The following is a 20564-nucleotide window of genomic DNA, read 5'->3' as shown; positions in this document are numbered from 1 at the left end:
CCATGGCTGCCTTGCCCACCCCAGCTCCTAGTGCTTTAAAAAAAAACCCTGACTCACCAGATGCTGCCAGGCAGGGGGTGATACCTGCTGCCCCCCACTGCCCCAGGATACAAGGGGGACTCTGTACAAATCCGCTGGCCCCAGATCCAGCCCTTTAAGAAAAAAATAACTGAGAAAACCCCCAGGACACACCAGCTCCTGTAGTGGCCTTGGAAGGCTCGTGGAAGAGCCTCCCACATGGTGGGCAGGAATGGTAAGTGCAGGGGTTTTTTCATTTTTTTTCCTTAAAGGGCAGGAGCTAAGGCAGGCAGGGCAGCCCTGGGGGGGGCTCGTGTAAAGCCCCCCTTGTAGTGGGGGGCAGTGGGGATTGCCCCCCACCCAGCAGCACCCGCTGAGTCGGGGCTTTTTTTCCCCAAGTGCTGGGAGCTGAGGTGGGTGGGGCAGCCATTGCCTAGCTGGGAGAGGGGCGGGGGATGGGCCTGACAGTGAATCAATTCAGGACAGTGATTCGAATCACTGAATCGAATCACTGTCCCCTGAATTGGCTGAATCCAAAGGAAATAATAGGCACTTTGCACAGGCCTAGTATGCTGCCAGGACATGACCTCTTTGGGGACTGGGGTGATTCAAGCGCCCCTCCTAACCTGGTGCTGAGGATGGGTGCCCTTTTCACCCATCTTATAGTTAAGTTACTGCTGTTATCCAGCAGTGGCATGGGCTCAGTTCTGAGTTACCTGGTCCCAGAGCAGCTTCTCACCTCAGCTTCTCAGTAGGGGGCTCTGGTGCAAGTGAAGCAGAGCCCCCCTGATTCCCATCACTGAAATCCCACCAGAGCCCCCTACTGCTGACACACCACCAAAGTCCCCCCTGCTCCATGGGTCAGATCTAGTGGCTTTCTGTGCCACATCTGGCCAACAGGCTATATATTGCTGATCCCTGGTTTATCCTGTGCATCTCCTGACATGTCTGTCTTTCACAGCTATTGACATGCACACAAAAAGGATCCACTTTTTAAATCTGTATTTCTTTCTCTTTTGCTAACATCACAGAAACAAGGACCAACAAACCTTCTTCTGCATCATATCATTCAAGATGTAAAACAGGTAACCCAAATGTGTGGGGAGCAGAGGAGGGTGTAATATTTATCAGGGTCTGATAACAAAAACTGTTTTCACAGAACATTGTTGAATGTTTAGGATTAGACACGATGCTTTAATTGTTATGTTTTTATGGTCATCGAATGAATTATCTCCAGCCCCCAGTCCTTAAAAGCCATTAATCTGGCATTCTGTTGTGGAAGGCTCTCATGGGTTCCATACCTTAAAGTCAAAGCTTTGCACTACAAATAGTTCAAATACTCTTCATCATAATTTACATAAATAACATTACTAATCAGTAACACCAGGGACTTAAGGAGTCAGTGCTGTAACTTTGCCACAGTTCATTCTGATAAGGGTCCCATCCCAGTCTTGTATTGCCTTGTTAAACAGGAAGAGCTAAGTGTGGGTCAAGCTGAGCAGACTGAGATCTGGACATGTACACTTCATAACAACACTTTACAAGATGAACATCTTGGACAGCCCCCTGTGTGATTGTGGTGTGCAACAAACTGCAAAGCCCTTAATTGAAAGCTGCAATCTTTACAAATGCCCAGACTGGGCAGATGGACTCCACACATTGAGCGACAATACCAGACGGCAGCTCAGAGATTTTGAAGTTGATAGAAAGAGAGAGCTAGATAGATAGTTCAACAGGATGCAACACTCTTTCTATATGCTGCATGAGAACAGAAGGTGGCAGTGAATGATTACTGTATATAGAGCATTGCTGGGCTAGGAATCATCAGCAACAGTGTTGTATGGCTGTAGAGTTAATCTATTTCAAACTATCACTGTTATCTGTTGTAACTCATAACATTGCAAATGCAGGAAGGAGTGATGCTGTTCTTTTTGCATCTTCTCTTAAGTAAATATCTGGATCTAATTCATTTGACTCTTCCTTCTTAGTATATGAATCTTGGAATAAAATGAAATGGGAAATTTGGCTGTTCACATGATTTTCCTGTTGTAAGCTGCTGTCAAACATGGTATTAACTTCTGGTCATAGGTGGTTTTGGTACCTATGTTAATGATGATTCCGTGAATTTATTCAGGATACCATGGCTTCCATGACAAACATCAGCTATTCCAGCTGGGTTCAAAGACTGCCTATATTGATGACATGCTGTAGGTCTATATGCAGTGAGACTGGAGGAAGTACTATTGTCATGGTCCAGTCATCTGAGTTAAGAACTCTTGTCTGTTCTCACTCATACTGAAATAATGGACTTGTTTATATCATTCTTTTGAAATGGTTGGCCCCTTGTGCTCCACAACACAGTGTTCATCCACTCAGCTGTTTTGTTGATAGTCCAGTGGAATGTGATGACATTCTTTCCGTGCCTATTGCCACCAGTGTCTCTGTCTCAGAGGATACCAAGTACACGGATGATTCATGATAGGAGAGAATACTGGCGTGCTAGCGTTTGCCATTGTAATCTTTTGCATCAGAGAATGTTTTCATTCTTATGCCATGACAATAGCTGAAGTCATGGCAAATTTTCTTCTTGAGCATAGAATCTGATAAATCCCCACCAGTGTTTTGAGTTTTAGGTAGGTTGATAAACTTGGATTCTCTGAGTCTAGTAATGAAACCTGGTGTTTTACAGGGAGAGAGATTGGCAATTTAATTAATGAAAGATTAGTCAGATTTGAGCCTTATTGACCACTCAGTAGGGTCAGTGTCTGAGCAGGAGGGAGTCAAAATACAGGGTTAGGTTTTTTGATGCAGAACTAGACTGAGGCATACCGTGCTAATAATGCTATTAAATCTTAGCTCCCAAAATCAGAGAAATATAGCTGTGTCAGTGAGTCTCATTAGCCTGGGTGCAGAATCACAGTGTCAAAGTAATACTGCTCTTAGTGTGGAAATTAATGCATATGCAATATTGCTTCTATTGGCAGTTATTGCTTATTGTGTGTGAGCACAGCATTGCCATATAGACAGACATACTTACAGTCTGTACTGTTTAATACCCACTGGTATCATTTACTAGTACTGTATTTTGACTGTGCTTGCAGACTTCCACTCAGTCACCCAGTCCTGTTGACCCAAGTATTCCTGGCTGATCAAAGTCAGTGAAAAGACACGAAGCACATTTTTGAAAAGCATTGCTAACCTCTGCCTTCTCAGAAGATCAGCTGACAGCTAAATTGAAAAGGGTCAGGATCGAAAACATCATCTTCAGATGTCACAAGCCAAACACTGACTAAAATCTCTCATTTTTAGGAAATATCTTATTGATCTTTATCAGTCTGTCTTGGAACCTAGGAATACCATCAAGATTGTATTGGTAGTATATGCAGTTCCACATGGTTTTATTGTATCATTCTCTTTCTATGGAGCAGTTGAGTAAATTTGTGAGGTACATCAGGCTTCGGTGTCCTCATTATGCCAATAATATTCATATCTATGCCTCCTTTTCATTGGTCATATATTTGTTGCTCATGCTAGTCCTTCACTGTCTAATAGAAACATAGGTAATGATGAAGATGTGCTGAGGTTCAACTCTGGTATGATGGAAAGGGATGCTGTGCGGCAAAGAAGCATGTACAAAAAGATGGACACAATGCATACCTAACTGTTAACACACCACATGGAAGTTTCAGTCCTTCTAGCTTCATGCATTATTCTTGAATTCCTAGATGACCTCAGTGGCTTTTCTCTGCTGCAGGTTGTAATATTTTTTACTTAGGATTAGCCTTGAAGTCTATCAAGAATCTTCATCTGGAAAAACATAGTTTATGGCATAGGCCAATGCAACTGCATAGCACTGGTGTTCAAGTCTATCCATTAGCTCTTGTTCGTTTTCAGTTCAGATTATTTCTGATTATGTTTAAGTCCCAAGAGTCTGACTTTTGCTCTTTACCTTGCCTTGACTGTTAGGATAATCTAGGTAGTGCTGGCATCATAACAGAAGTGTCTGGACATTCAGATGCTCCAACTAAAGGAGAGTGTAGCTGCTACCTTCCTCAGCAAGCCAGGAATAATGCATGTGCAGGAAAACAATTAGAACATAATGGCTGCTCCAAACGTGTGTGTCCATCCCCTTTCATAACTCACTTCAGGCTGGCTAGCATGCAGGTTGCAGTACTATATAAAGTGCTATTCTAAATATTTAAGTATTTTTGTTACAGAACACCCTTTCCTTGGACTATAAGATATCACTGATTGATATTGGGCTAGTAATAGAGTACCTGATTGGTGGAGCTTACCGGAGCAGCTATACAAGAAAACATTTCAGAGTTCTATACAACAGCCTCTACAGAAAATGCAAGGTAACATCTATGAAATAGTGATCTGTGACACTTAAGTGTAATACCCAGAAAAATGCTTGAACAATAATCAAAATCACAATGCATTCACGTATGTTCATAATATATTCAAATATGACTGCTCTGAAAAATATCTGGCAAAATGGCACTCACATTTTGTGTTTTTCAGTTATTGCAGCATCAGCTATGATAAGTTTAAAGTAAAAGCCTAAGGTGCCTATAGATGTGCCTGGAGGCTGCTCCAATACGCTGCAATTGCACTTGATTAATCGAGTCTGTTGAAGCATGCTAAATTGCACGTTCCACCCAGCGTCCGTGTCTCGTGTATCAGTGTCCCCATGCTTCAAAATGGCACTGGGGGTGCTTTAACTAAACCTCGTTCAACCAGCTTTAGTTAAAGCACCCCCGCCACCATTTTGAAGCGCTGGGATGCTGATAAACAAGATGTTGTGGGCACTTTAATTAAAGGCCTCCCTCCCCTCGTCTCTGGAACATGTGTAAAAATGCCCCTAGTTTTTAAATGAACAAACTTGTGCTGGCCTCTGGGAGCCAAGTTGGGCTCTTTTTTAATTTGTTATCACCAGCTGTAAAGGGTTTGTAAGCCACGTCAGCCTCCGTTTACACTCGTGCAATCATATTGTCTTCCCATTGTGCCCACACAATCACAGAATAGAGACCTGGAAAAACATCAAGAGGGAAGCTAATTCATTTCCCTGGGCCCAAGATCAGCTATGCCTGAGCCATTTCTGTTACACACTTGTCTAACCTGTTCGGTGTTTTAAGGTCCTGGAAAGCTTTGATTGCTGAATTCAGAGTCCAGACTGCTAACTGTTATGCCATGAAACCTGCTTGCTGTAAAGTACAATTATTACAGGGGGTAATATTTTTCCATACTTCATTTTCAAAATATAACTGCACTTTAATTAGAGTATTTCTACTCTAAAGCCAAAAAAGAAGGCATATTGCTGTCAGAACTGATAGAATACCTTATACTCATCAGAGAGAAAAATATGCAACACAATTTGGGGTCATTGCAAAAACAGAGAGAGCTACCAGGTTTTTGTTTTTTTTGTTTGTTTTTTTGAACTGAGATAAGCTCTGTTTAGCCAAAAATATAAAAAAAAAATGATGGTTGACTTTCTGAACACAAGGTATCAATTTTATATACTCTCTGGTATGATTTAATCATCTCTCTCATATTTAACAATGTTGGGGAATGTCAGTTCTTCAAATACCAGGGTGCTGCAGGAAATGATTAAAAAGATCCAGTAGGTCATCATGTTTCTTCTGAGTCAATATTGAAAAAAACCCCCCTGAAAATCCTAGCCATACTGTCTTCCAGAAGTTTAAACAAAAGATCTTGATGACTTGTATAGCTAAGTATCTTATAGGCCTTTTTATAAAACTTAAGTTTTATAAGGATCACTTAAATATTTTGAACAAATTCTGACTTGGATCATTACATTTTGAGTGTACAATTCTCCTAATAGATTTGATTTTAGTACTCTTCATGAATTTCTCAAATTGTTATTGTGTTTCTGAATGTACTAAAGATGCCCTGCTTTACTCTAACTGTAGCTGGACCAGTGAAGAATCCAGTCATTATGTCTCTTTATACAGCACTTGCTCATCCCTAATTAAAAGAGCTATTTTCATGGAGCCCTCATGGAAGACTAGATCCCTATGTTTTCCTTACATGTACAAAAGAATCTACATTTTTATTATAGCTGGAAAATTAGGGGCAGTGTGATATTTGTCCTTTAGAGTAAAATAGCTTTAGAGTTAGGTAAGAAGTAGGACTTTTTCCTTTGACAGAGTAAACAGAAGGAACTCTGCTGTAATTATAAAGATGACCAGTAAACTGCTGGTCTCAAAGACAGCATTTCCCACAAGTGCTGCTAAAATCAGAGATAAAATGAGAGCAAACTTCATCCCTAATTTTCATTTTCTCTTTTTGTATTTCATGGCCTATCTTTGGAACTAGCAAGTGGTCCCCAGCTTTTCTCAAGGCTTTTCTCATCATTCCCTTCATCAGACTAATCCGATGGGTAGCACAGTTGGATCTGCTGAAAACACTTTGCATTCCCAGTTCATCAGAACAGCACAGCCTTACAAATGCAAGGTACTATAATTACTTTCTGATCTTGGGAATTTTGTTAGGGATATACCCAACTGAAAAATCAGTTTAAGAGGTTTATTATAGATATGAGATGCATATTAGATGGAATAACTACCTAAATGCCTGAGAGGAGAAGGATGAGCTCAAGAAGCACAGTTATTTCTATTTTACAATACTGAGTTAAAATTAAACTCATTAACCTCCATACCCTTTTTGATTCAGGCTTTTATCCACTGAAATGTAACAGTGTCAAGATTCTCTAATATACCACTCAGGTAAAGACCCTCTTATTTAGATGCAAAGATAAGATTCAGTGGCATCCCTTACTTTACTGTTTCATATCCAAAATAAAATTTTATCTATGTGGAAATAAAATTATTCAGAAGTCACCTGGTGTTGTCAACTTCACAATGACAGCTAAATATTTTCCCTTGAAATTGGCTCTACTAGGTACTATAACAAAATGAATTCTTTTCTTTTCTCAGACAGAACAGCATGAAATGAGAGTATTTTCATTAACATCACTGAAGTGACTCAAGATTAGATTGTGAATCTGTTACACTGATGAGCAGTTAATCATCTGAGGTTGTAGGCAGGCAAAATTCTATATCTTTAACAAAGTGTGGGTGTACTTACTGCTATGGGTGTGCATTGGCTGATCTGTTGTAACTGTTTGCCTGTCTGCTTCTATTTTACAGTAAACGAATCTTATAAATAATTTATCCCTGAATGAAACAGATGGTAGTTTCGTTTGTATTTACCAAGGAACAGAGTGGACAAAGAGAGTTGCAATGGATTTAGATAAACTACAATAAATCCAGATCTTGAGTAGTTTTATGGAAGCCAACATGACTTTTACCCCACCTTTAATAGGAAAAGGTCCGAACACAGACTTACAGTATAACAATCTTATACTATAATAAAAATCAACACAATTGTCACAAATTTGTTAGGGGTAGTTCACAGTACTGGTCACTTTTCCTTTATTAGTGGTACAAACACACCACAATAAATAAATCAGTGTTGTGAAATCTGAAGGAGTGGTTAAGCAGGATAAGGCACAATTTCAGAGGGTTGTTCAAGAGCCTTTTTAAAATCAAATGTAAATCTCATTAACTTTTTCCATTGATTCAAGCAACTGCCCAAGATTCACGTTTTAAATGTTCATTAATCTTCAGAAATTAATCTGTAGATATTGATCACTGACAGGACCAGGGTATATTGAAGTTTATCTGTATGTATTTTATATATATAACATTTATTTAAGTTATTGCATCTCACTCAGACTTTTGTGTACTAATTTACAGGAAAAGTCAACTGCTTTTCGAAAGTCTAAAAAGAAGTCAAAAGATGAACTCAACCTTTCAGAGGATCACGACTCTGCTGGCTTTATTTACCCCTATAATGATCTTTTGGTTTGGGCAGTGTTAATGAGAAGGCAGAAGACGGCAATGTTCTTCTGGCAACATGGAGAAGAGGCCATGGTTAAGGCTGTTGTGGCTTGCAAACTCTACAGGGCAATGGCACACGAAGCTAAGGAGAGCAATATGGTGGATGACACCTCAGAAGAACTGAAGAAGTACTCAAAGTATGAGTTCTCTCTTCACTTCAGTTAATAAAGATCTACAATGCTTAGAATGGTTAGACATTTTTCTCTCCATCAGCCAAAAGCTTTTAAGATCAGTGATTCCATATGCTGCGAAATGTACAAGAACTTTTTTTTTCTATCTTTCCAGCTTAATATCTGAAGGTCGTGCTTTAAAGGATTAGTGTTAGCATACTAGCTAACAGACTTATCTGAAAAGTATAAAATAAGCAAGAAGCTTTTACTCAACCACCATAGCACAGGAAAAGGGCCATGTACCTTTGTCTATAGTAGACGTACCAAATATTTTAGCATGAATTAGTGAGTCCATGTTAACATAATGCTTTAACTCCTAGTCTGTGTAAGGAGAAATGTGTTGATGTATCTGAACCAGTCAAAGTGATCACATGGGCTGAACAGATTAAGCAGTCCTTCTGTATCTTCCAGGTTTTACTTTTAGATTTAGTCTTTGACCACCTCTTCGTTAATAATGACTGAGTAACTAAGGTGGAGCAGACTGGGACCTCAAGGGCAAATTGCCATTTTCATGTAGACTGCCATCTCTATAAAGGTCTATTCAAAGTGAGATTTTTCTTATCCCACTGAGAAACGCTTAGGGCTATAATGAGTTTAAAATGCTTATGCAGTTGCCTACAATTTCCACCTATAATGATGGCAAGTACATTATTAAAGTAAATAATGCTGAACAATATGAGATCTATTTGTAATCACATGGCAAAGTTAGGAGATAAGATTAGGAGGAGGTGTTGCATGAAAAATGAGGTAAGTCATAGTTAATGCAATGTCATATCTGCCATATGTGGAAGGAGCTTTCCAATTAGATTACTGCTAGATGCATTGGAGCTATGACTTTGCACAGACCATTTCATATTCTAAAATTGTTGCTGCTTCTTTTTTCTTCTGTGCTGCTACAGTGAATTCGGGCAACTTGCTTTAGACATACTAGATAATGCATTCAAACAAAATGAGCAGATGGCTATGAAGCTGCTGACCTATGAGCTGAAAAACTGGAGTAACTCAACTTGCCTAAAACTAGCTGTGTCAGTGGGGCTACGGCCCTTTGTGTCTCACACTTGCACACAGATGTTGCTGACTGACATGTGGATGGGATGTCTAAAAATGCGGAAAAACTCATGGTTTAAGGTAAGCTCATTGACTTGTGCCCCGTTTAGTCTGTTCAAGCTGAGTGAGAATATGCAGAGACAGCTTATGTTGAAGAGTATGTTCTTTTTAGGTATCCTGGTCAAATGCAACTATGCAGAACCCATTGAAGTCCATGCTCATTGTACTGCTGCAGATAACCTTCTGAAAGGAGGGATATTACTGATTCTATTAGTCTCCTCATAACAGGATATGGGGGACAAAATCAAAACATTAGCAAGTAATTCACAGCATCTGAGCTACCTTTAGTTTCACCTTTTTCAGCCTACAACTTGCTGCCCAATTCTCAGAAAAATGCAAATTGAGAATAAGGACAAGGAATTGCTTCCAAAATTGAGAATAAAGACAAGGAGGGATCTCTTCTACATGCTATAAAAGAGATTAACTGTATCTACTTTTTTCTCTTGGAATGATTGCTCCAATTCAAAACTAACAATAATTTTACTGCTATTCAGAGACTAAAAACTGAGTCCCACAATATGAAAAATAACTTGTAAGATTGTGCAATAGTGCTGTTTGGTGGCTCTTACTATAACAAACCTCAGTGGAGTCAGTAAAAGTGCTCCAGATTTATACTGCAGGAGTGGCTGGCTCCATATGTATATACCACTTGTTCTGAATGAATGTCCTCAGCCTTGTGTTTCTTTTCCAGGTCATTCTAAGTATTCTTCTTCCTCCTACTATTTTGATGCTGGAGTTTAAAAGCAAAGCAGAAATGTCTCATGTGCCCCAGTCCCAGGACACATGGCATCTTGGTGATCAGAGCCTATCTAGCCCTAAAGATGCGATGTCTCTGGTTAGTAAGACACTACCTATTACTTCCACAGAGTTGGGATAGCACAGTGTTTTTCTACTGCACTGATCTACACTAGTAGTTTTCTGCTGAAAGCTTTTTTCTCTTAAAATGTTTCACCTCTTAGAAAACTGATTTTGCCATCCTTTCTCAGTATGAGCCATACTTTTCTTTGCGACTAGACCTCTTGAAATCAGTGAGGCTAGTTGCATGTAAGGAATCATGGGCAGATCTAGAATTTTGAAAAGGGGGTCCAGATGGTGAGGTACATCATTACATATAAAACAACACACTTGTCTCCAGTTGAAAATAAACCGGAAGCCTAACTAATATGCTAGAGGTCTAGGGTTGTATTTTTCATTTTGATTGAAGCAAAAACAAATGTAACTTCATTGGAAAGAGTTAAAAACAATCTTCAAGGCTGTTAAATAGGAGCTTCCTTACCAAAAGCAGCTAACAGACAGCAGAACCACATAACAAAGGATAACTTGATTGGTGGAACATCAAGACCATTCAAAAGAAGAGAAGGCACATTTTTCTATCACTTTATAACCAAAATGTTTCTTAAAAGCTAGAAAGGACTTTCAGGTGTATCCGGCTTTGCATTGGATCTCAGGAGATGTGTGTTCAATTCCAAGTTCAGCCACACAATTCTTATGCCATGTCAGCAAGTTATTTAATCTATCCTGAGTATCACTTCCCCATCTGCAATACAGCCCTGCCTCAAAGGAAGGTCACGATGATAAAATAAATACACACATCCAATGATATATAAAAAACTCAATAACTACATATTGCACCCTGTAATATGTTAAAAATATTGTTCAGCTATTCAACTTGCAAATGCTCAATATTTCTGCAAATTAAACTCAGAATCTTAAACTGGGAACACAAAAAATGAAGACTGCAAGTGAGTCACCAGGTTGGCAAAATGTGTGTGGAGTGGCTTGACCAGCTTCACATAAAAATCTTTTTGGCAAATTCAGGCATAACAGCCAATCCCCCTGGGCACAGTTCAGCTTTCTGGTACTTCCATCCTGAAAACTCATTTTAACTTCCTGCAAGTCCTTGTTTCATTCAGGAAGAGTCTCATTCACAATACAGTCTCAATCACAACACAGCAAGTCTGTACTGTGGAGTGGCTGAGGCACTAAGTGTGTGGGGAAAAATGTTGTGAGATTATATCATTAAAATTATACACAGAGAAATCAAAATAAGGATATACAGACATGCATCATTCTCTTATTTCCTAACTTTTAAGAGTTTGACTTTGCAATCTTCATAATATTCTTCTCATGTATATTGTGTGTATAATTCCAAGATTTTTTTTAATAACTGAAAAAACAGAAAGTCCATCATGTTTTTTGTCATACAAATGTCCATATGTTTTATCTACAGAGTTGGATCTAAAGGTCTCCCACATAGATCTCTGCAGCTGGAGAGTAATAGAATAACGTTAGCTGTAGTAAACTGTCAACTTTAGTGTGCAACAACACCAGAGAGTGTTTGGGAGGTTGTTGAGTTTTTCAGATATTTGCTGACAGGTATAAAGCTGGTGAGACTTGGTAATCTTGGATGCCATTCCTGATTTTTCTAGGGGAGTGTGCACTAGCGTATACAAGCTCTGTTCATTCTTTTGAGATCTTGACATTTTCTGTTTCAACACCATAATTCCCTTTTCCTCAGCCAAGCAGAGGCTGAAGGTATGTGTGGAATTAAAGGCCAGATAATCTTTCCCCTTGGAGGCAGTAAAGGGGGCATGCAGCACTCTAAGGTGCCCAGACCGATATAAAGCAGGACTATTCCCCCTAATCAAGCACATAAGCTAATCAAATGTCAAGTTAATATTTCATATTCTTTAACTTTTTTGTGTATCCACACTCCAAAATTTCTTAGGACTGTTCTGTGGTATTTCATTATTATGGTATCTTAATGCCTCACAAATGAATAGCTTTATAATCACCACACTTCTCAGATTGGGAAGTAGTCTTGTCCCATTTTGCAAGTGACTTGTTCAAGAACCCAGTCCAGTTTCTTAACCATAAAATCATCAATTTAAACCCAAAAGAACTTTAGGTATTTACAGTAAAGAGATGTGCCTGCTTATTTCCCCCTCCCTTTTTTTCTGTTTGCTTGCAAATGCTCTAGTTATAATTGCATGCAACTCGGATATGCTAATTGTTTCTGAATATAGTATACAGCAGGCATGTCTACACGTGCCCCTATGGCACCGTTGTTATTGCGCCATCATTTAGTACTTCCTAACTGGTGGTGCATGGTTTTTTTTAGCTGGTACATCGCCATTGCAATGTGCTATAGTGAGGGAGTATGTTGTTATGGCAATATAGCTGTGGCATCACGGTTTGTGTCTGCCAGTGCTACGGTGACGTAGTGTCTTGTGTAGATGCACCCAGCAAGTATTATGGATTCACTGTCCCAAACTTTCTTCTGTTATGAACCTTGTACACTGTGTTTTCTGGCTTTAAAATACCATTTCTTTTTAAAGGAGTATGATGCTGAAAAGGGGCCTGAGAAATTGGATGAAAGCCATACATTTACCACCAGCAGTGGGCAGGGAAACCTTCCTGGTACTAGAAAAGTCTATGAATTCTACAACGCTCCAATTGTCAAGTTCTGGTTTCACACGGTTGGTCATTGCAATAATACTTAGATATCCATGTTGCCTGAAACACCTATTAAACCCTATTAAACCTATTTAGACTGCAGATACAGTAATTGATGGCCTCTACCAGTTAAATGCATCCATTTTTGGGGTGGAATGTAAGATCTGCTTCCTTCTTTCATCCTAACAATAATTGTGTGCATATATTATCATTTTAAGCAGCTGCTATTAAAACAGGATTTCAAGCATGACAAAAAATTCTTAAATATGTATTTTTCAGGAGCCAGGCACATCTGTAGAACAAAGATTTGAATATGGCTTTACATAAATGAACTTACTATGTAAGCCCCCCCCCCCCATCTTTTATAAATTGTTTTTGAAGAGGCTTGTATTGATGCATATAAGATAATTTGTTATGTGCACAGAAAAATGCGTTCTCTTAATCCATTTGGTAACTGGTCCCTAATCTTGTGCTATGGGAGCTTTATTTTTCACTTCAATGAGTATAGGATGAAGCTGCTGGTTGGGTAGAGACCATAGTGTACATGTAGATTTTCTTATTTAAGGAAGTCTGTCAGCCACTGTGAACAATATTTGTAATGGTCCACATTGTTTATAATACTATTAAGGATCTTGAAAAAATAATAGTTGTTCTTCTAATTTTTATCTTTTGGCAAACATTGATATTTTTATGTTTCCAATGTAGCAGAAGCCAACTTGCTTTTCTTTGTGAACTCATTTATCTGTTCACTAGGTTTGGTGCTAATGTCAGTATCATTGTTCTTTGCTCTGGGAATAGTTAATACTGCAGAACCAGTAAGATGCACACACAACATTGTTTGATATTAGTGGGGCTCTGTAGAGTCAGAAGCATTTTTCATGCCCATTGAAAATCATAAGATTAAGGCCACATTTTTGAATGTGTGCTGCATTTACCTCAGAAGAATAATTTTAAAGCTACTTTTGTTCAATATTTTGGAATAAAGTGGTGGGACGTTTAAAAATGTTGTTTAAGGTCTGGGGGGCAATCCCTAAGAATGGGCACAATGGGGCTGAAGGACAATTTTTGTATTCTGATTCTTGATAGGATCTCATTAGTATGACAACATTTGTTTCATTATAAAACACACTTATTGTAGTGTTCCATGCTCTTGTCGCAACTATTTATTCACAGGAAATGCGTGTTGTGTGTTTTGTAGATGGCGTACGTGGCTTTTCTCATGTTGTTCACTTACACTGTGCTAGTGAAAATGGAACCCAGGCCCAGCGTGCAAGAATGGCTTGTAATCATCTACATTTTTACCACTGCTGTTGAGAAAGTCAGGGAGGTAAGCTTTTCACAAACTCTGTCTTACATCTGTAAAGAATGAATTATAAATAGCAAATTCATAGTTTCTTTTCATAAGGATTTACAAAACAAGGGTTTATAAAATGGATGCTTAATGTTTCCTTATATAGATACCTAAGCCAGTGGGAACTGACAGGTGTTCAGGATGCTTAAAATTAGGTGATTAATATGGATTTATGAATCTAAATTTAGACATAGATTGATATAGGTATCTGGATTCTACCTTGGGTCACTCCTTACACTGTGATAGTTATTGTAAGAAGATCTATTGCATATAAAATACATGAATAGTCACCTTTAAGTTCCTTTGGACAAAAATCCACCTAATAATATTGTACAAATTTTAGTGTCTTCAAATTAAAAAAAAAAATCAGTGGGGAAACTATTGGGAATTAATTGTAGCCAATTAAATTTGATTCTCCAAACATGACTTGTACTCCAAAGCCATAAATGAGCTAAGGAATAAAGCAGATAAAATTATTTTTCCAAATTATTTTGTGTGATCAGGAGAAAGAAGGCAAACCTGTATTCATTTGACTGCAATATTGTAAGTACTATAAGATATTTCAAATGCTTGATTTTTAGAAGTGGAGGGGGTGCACTTTAAAAGCTCTGCTGGTTGGAATCTAATTCCATGTACTTAAAAGGGAATAAATAGAACAGTTCTCTCTCTCTCTCTCAACAGTGGGACTGTGGTAAAAGAGGGAATATAATGGATTTCAAATGGAGCAAGAATGTGGAGTAGGAAACATGGTTTGGAATGAATGTGGCTGGATGAGGGTTTAAATAATTAAAACACCCAGGAGGGTGATCTCATTAAAAGACATAAAGATAAGAAACATCAGGCAGCTCAAGCGTCACAACTGTGGTTATTCATGTTGTTGTCAACTTCTTGTTGTTGGACTCCATAGTAACCCAAAATCATGAAATTCCTGTCTTATGAGGGCTGGGGCTTTGTTGATTTAATAATTCTGATCCACTGGAAAGAATTTTGTAGGACACTGAGTCTTATATATGCCACTAATTAAATGTTGAGGGTTTTGTTGTTATGTGCAATTGTGAAAAAACATTTCTCTAGATTGTATCAAGTAATTGTTAAAGCCTTAGGTCCTGATTCTGCAAACACTTACTCAAGTGAATAATCCCATTGAGTGCAATGGAGCTACACAGTTATATATAGGTGTGTATATGTGTAAATTACGGGATCAGGGCCTAACACTTCAAAATCTTTCTCCTACTTGCTCTTTATCAGTTTGATCTTACAGAGCAATGTGTACTTGGCCTCAATCATGCAATGTATAAAGGTCTTATTTATGGCCTTCGAAAGATTCCACTTCACACATTTGCTTAGTGAGGCTGAAAATCCCTTTGGGGCGCACTTACAGTTCAAGGATTTGAATGTTTCATTCTTTGCCTTGCCAACTCCTTTTTTTAGGATCACCATGTCCTTGCTAAAATACAGGGATCATACTCCATCTTACTAGCTCAGTCGAAAGTAAGACATTTTAATTGTTTTCACCTCGGCAAGGTTGGGCTGATATTTTCCATGACTTTAGGGCTTTTGAAATAGTTACTGTAGGTCATGACCGCTTCCTCCTTCAAATGTTCTATATCTGTTTTAAAAAGATACACATGCTTAACTCATAGAAAACTGCCTGCTTTTTTCTTTGATGGAATGCATTCCTCACCATTAAGGAGCAGAAATAATTTCTATGTAAAGGAAAGGAGCATGTTTGGGTGGGGAGAGAGATACTTGAACAATGTGACGGTGATTTTCAGTAAACTCAGTAAATAGTATATTACAGAATGGTGACCTATACAGCTGCCATCACGAGAACTTGCTGAAAACACGTATTTCCATGTGTCAGTTGATGGTTCAGACAGGATGGCAATACAATGAATTTTCCAGACTTTTGTTATTGTTTTCCTTTCTTGTCAGGTATTTATTTCAGAGCCAGGAAAGTTTAGACAAAAGGTGAAGGTGTGGATTTATGAATACTGGAACTTTACCGATTCCATAGCTATCATCCTGTTCATGACTGGTTTTGGCTTGCGCTGGGCTGATCCTCCTGTTCAGACTGCAGGAAGGCTAATTTACTGCTTGGATATCATATTCTGGTATACGCGGCTCCTTGACTTCTTTGCTGTGAATCAGCACGCAGGTCCATATTTAACAATGATTGGGAAAATGGTAAGTGCTTGACTCTGGGGCAATATTTTTTCCAGTTGTGATGTTAATGAGGGAAGATGAAAGTTCAGAAATGGATCTAAAACAAAATGATGGCAGACTAGTGCTGCGCTGATAATTCAGAAGTATTTTATCTGTAAATTTTGCCCCTCGTTCTATTCATGAAATGACAATGTGATCAGATCAGAGTTTTCTCTAATTTATTCATTATTTGAATTTATTCACAAAAGCCATTTTCACTTGGTTCCTTAGAGAGAGACTGCATTTTAGGTGAGCTTTCTGATCCAGCTAGATAATAAGATGGAGGGAAAAAAAGCACTCTTTGGCTCTGGCAGACAGTGGCTTAGTATCATAGGTAATTCCCCTAGCTCTTGGAAACTGTCTCATTATTATTTTACATTTTGATTTAAATAATTATATCCCATTTTTAGCAGGAAAAATTTCCCTGAGATCAAAGTTAGATTTTTTTATGTCAGAGCTAAGGCTAAAATACTGTGTGGTCTTGAGGGAGGTCTGCAGATTCCCTCTGTAATTTCCTTCAGTTATTGGAAAGTGTCTTATTAATCCTTTACGTTTTGGCTCCTATATTAATTCTAGTGCAGTGTTAGAAGGTGAAATACTTTTCCATGGTGTTCTTTGAGACCTGTCAGAAAGACTTTATCAACTCAAATTCAGCCCTGAGTGGAGGGCCAGCATGAGGTCTATGCACCATGTAGGACTTACTCTGGCTCTCTGTGCTGGGGATAATTTCAAGTGTAGTGGATATTACTGGGCAATTGATTCATGGAAATGAAACTTCCCTCTTTCCAAGAGTAGTTGTTGTTACTGCTGATGTTCAGATTCCTGGATTTAAAAGCCATGATATATATTCACTCTTATAATTAACACCACTCTTTTAATACACATCTCTCTAATTAATTTTCCTATGCAGACAGCAAACATGTTCTATATAGTGATTATGATGGCCATAGTGTTGTTGAGCTTTGGGGTGGCACGAAAAGCGATCCTTTCTCCAAAGGAGTCTCCTTCTTGGACTCTGGCACGAGATATAGTGTTTCAGCCTTACTGGATGATGTTTGGTGAGGTCTATGCTGGAGAAATAGATGGTAGGTGATTTTGATGGGACTTCTGATATGCTTAAAGCTAAGTATACATGGAAGTGCTTTGCTGGATTTCAGCTGTAGCTTGAGTCATTTATGAAGTCTGTGCTTCCTCAAAGGATTTTGGTTCCAGTCTGAACTAATGTTGTAGTGCAGGAACTGGAAGACCTGTATTTCCTTTAGGATCTTTGTTAAAAACTAATATCAGCTTTAGAAACTTTTAACCTTGTGAATGAAAAATCACAAAGCCTAGGAAGAAGCATGTAAGAGCTTGGAAACAAAGCAGTATTAGTAAAGGAGATGAATCAGTGAAATTTAATTTCTAGTGATTAGGCCAATGGGAATGCTGCAAAACTATCTTCTTTGAAAAAAACCTTTCTGCCATGACATGGACACTGTCATCTATCCAGACAACTTCGCTTCAAAAAAGATTTAAGTCAATCAATGTATTGACAACAATACAAATAAGTGACTGTAGATAAATAAAATTAAAATGGAGTTTAAAATCTGATCAGAGACTCTAAATAGAGAAGAAACAGCAACTCCATGAAATTCACTGGGGAATTCATTGGATCTGTTGTTTTTTGCGGGGGTTATTTTTATTTTTATGGAAGGCACTTGCATGGTACCAAGCAAAGGGCACAACCTCCCATCTTCCCCAAGAGAGTTAGAAAAAAAATTCTACTTCAATATGGAATATAGCTCAGTATATCCTACAAATGTGTAAGTACTCAAGGATGCTGTATTCATTCTTGCTGCTGATGCAGTTGCAAACTGACTTATTTCTCAAGGTCAGCTATGAGAGAACTTCTTCCAAGTCCATACCAGTTCTAAGAACACTGCCAATTCATCTTTCACAATTCAATTTATTTAATCTCTTATTGATGATAATCCTCACAAAATTTGCAATTGAATATTTTGTTACCTAAAAAGACCTGCTATTTATGCAGTGGTTGTATACTCTGATTTATGATTGTGAAATTGGTCATGAATTTCAGGTTTCTTCAGAGATTATTTTTCAAGGAAAAAAAACAGGATTTGATTAAAAGTCCCTGATACCAAAATGGCAAATGATAAGAAAAAAAATCAGTCAGTTTTGGGACTTCATGATACATTTGGTGTTTGTTCAATTTTAACTGTAACAAAATACCTCACTGACTGGGTTTGCCTCATTGACACGATCAGGTTATTATGTAAATAGTATTTAAGTTCAGTAGTGGTACAAAGAGATCTAAAATATTCCCTAAACAGAGGGCTAACTCCTTAGTTGGTGTTAATTAGTGTAACTCCTCTGAAGTCATTGGGTCCAGCCAGCTTTACTAACTGAGCATCTGGCATTTCAGAATGAAAAGGAGGTGAAACATTAATAACCTTTTATTAATTTATACTGATTTACATAAAACCTACGGTTTCCTTTTTTTACAGCTTGTGAATTAGATGAAGACTGTCCCCCAGGCTCATTCCTCACACCATTCCTCCAGGCTGTGTACCTCTTTGTACAGTACATCATCATGGTCAACTTGCTGATTGCTTTCTTTAAGTAGGTATCTCTGGTATGTTGTTGCAGAGCCAAAAAGCCTATGAATAAACTGCCATTATTTCTAAAAGATGCTCCCGTAATAGTGCCTCTTTTTTGCCATGTGATAAACCTCAGATTCTGGGAGAGTATTTGTATGTGTCATTGTCATGAGGGACACATGGGGGGTGTAGAAAGTCTGTTCATTGTTTTGCCATCAAAAAAAAACACAACCAAAAAACTAGAACTCTCTCTTACAACTAGAGAACCAGGCAGCACCACTTAGCAAACTCCTAGTAACTCAAACAGTGGGAAACATTTATTCTTTGGCTTTGGAAAGCTATACTTAGGCTGTGGACAGGCATTACATTTGTGCCCAAAGAAAAACCTTTCTTCTGGGACAAAAAGAGAGCATACAGGCATTCAAGGGATTTCTTTTGGAAGAAAACTGGTTGTTCTGCAAGAAAGTTAGATTCCTATGGGGAAGTCCGCCCTCCTCCAGCACTATCTTGCATGGCTAAGGAGGCCCAATATCCCACAGTCCTCTGCTCTCTCTCCCTCCTTCCTCTTCCCTGTACTCCCATTGTAACCTGCCTACCATCTGAGAACCCCAGGTACCCTGTCTGCATTTTTACCAGCTACATTCTTCTGTCACCTTTCCTCCCACCTGTCTTGCACCTGCTGTTTTCCACCCCACCTATCCTCACTGTCATATATTTGCATTTTCCCAGACCTGTAATTTGCATTTTGGCTTCTGTTCTACACAGGAGAGCATACAGTTCACCAGCAGACTCTCTGTATGCCCGAAGAAGGGTGTTTGTGCCCAAAAGCTTACAAAGAGCAATTTTCCCAACTATTTAGTTAGTGTAATAAAAGATATCACATCTACCCAAAGAACCTTCTCTGCCTTTGTCCTTAAACTAACATGGCTACAACCAACAACCCCTGCATGCCCTACATGCACCCCTTTGGCTTGGCCTGGAGGAATGCATGGAGTGGGGCTATTTTCCTATAGCAGAAACTGGGAGAGAACCAGGGAGTACTAGAGGCTTGCTTCTTGGGCCACCTCCACCTTAACAGGAGCCCACTAATTGGCAGCCTATCCGCTCCACTGCCTGGGAAGTGGTTGACTGTCAAGAGGCAACTGGCAGCTGCTGAAAAACAGCAACTGCCACAGACAACCCTGGGAGGGTTCCCATCATGGGAGAATGGCCTACTATCATCCCATCAATCAGTATCAATCAGTGGGTGGCCCATGGAGCGGCCCTCTAGTGTCCTTGGCTGGAGTGCTCACCTGTGTAGCTTTCCAGCTAGGAGGGATGCAGCACATGTATGCTCCAACTCGGGGGATATTTTCCTTTCAGTAAGAATTTCAGAGACATTCTATGATATTCTTACTGTTAGAAATGAACACCTGTCCTTGGCTTAATAGATTGATATCATCACATAATGTCATAGAAGGATTGCTCATATAGCGTCTTTTTTATTTCCTGTTATCAGTAATGTTTATTATGATATGAAAGCCATATCAAACAAGCTCTGGAAATACAACCGCTACCGTTACATCATGACATACCATGAAAAGCCATGGCTGCCTCCACCATTCATCTTTCTGAGCCACATTGGCCTCCTTATAAACTGCATCTTTCACCATCGGCCTCCAAATGAGCTGGATCAAGAGGAAGGTGATGTTGGACTAAGTGAGTAGACAGCTGATCTTCCTCTACTTGTGCTGTG

The 20564-nt window shown here is 38.9% G+C and overlaps 1 protein-coding gene across 6 annotated transcripts in view; it reads left to right on the top strand.

Moving 5' to 3' along the window:
* TRPM6 (transient receptor potential cation channel subfamily M member 6) overlaps nt 1–20564 on the top strand; it is a 115833-nt gene that overhangs the window by 52081 nt on the left and 43188 nt on the right. For 3 of the 6 annotated variants that reach the window (XM_019555265.1, XM_019555264.1, XM_019555269.1), the window contains exons 13-24: nt 1050–1103; nt 4236–4376; nt 6358–6495; nt 7800–8080; nt 9013–9241; nt 9912–10055; nt 12559–12699; nt 13875–14003; nt 15933–16214; nt 17143–17317; nt 18737–18851; nt 20328–20527. In XM_019555265.1, the coding sequence (XP_019410810.1) occupies nt 1050–1103; nt 4236–4376; nt 6358–6495; nt 7800–8080; nt 9013–9241; nt 9912–10055; nt 12559–12699; nt 13875–14003; nt 15933–16214; nt 17143–17317; nt 18737–18851; nt 20328–20527 (2029 nt within the window). Of the gene's footprint in view, nt 1–1049; nt 1104–4235; nt 4377–6357; nt 6496–7799; nt 8133–9012; nt 9242–9911; nt 10056–12558; nt 12700–13874; nt 14004–15932; nt 16215–17142; nt 17318–18736; nt 18852–20327; nt 20528–20564 lie in introns of those variants that run through there. The other 3 variants (XM_019555268.1, XM_019555266.1, XM_019555270.1) reach the window with 3 other exon arrangements.

Source organism: Crocodylus porosus, unplaced genomic scaffold (genome assembly GCF_001723895.1).
Source record: "Crocodylus porosus isolate Cpor-Errol unplaced genomic scaffold, CroPor_comp1, whole genome shotgun sequence".
NCBI classification, from domain to species: domain Eukaryota; kingdom Metazoa; phylum Chordata; order Crocodylia; family Crocodylidae; genus Crocodylus; species Crocodylus porosus.
Note: the sequence above shows the minus strand (reverse complement) of the source record. Positions and strands in the feature narration are given on the sequence as shown.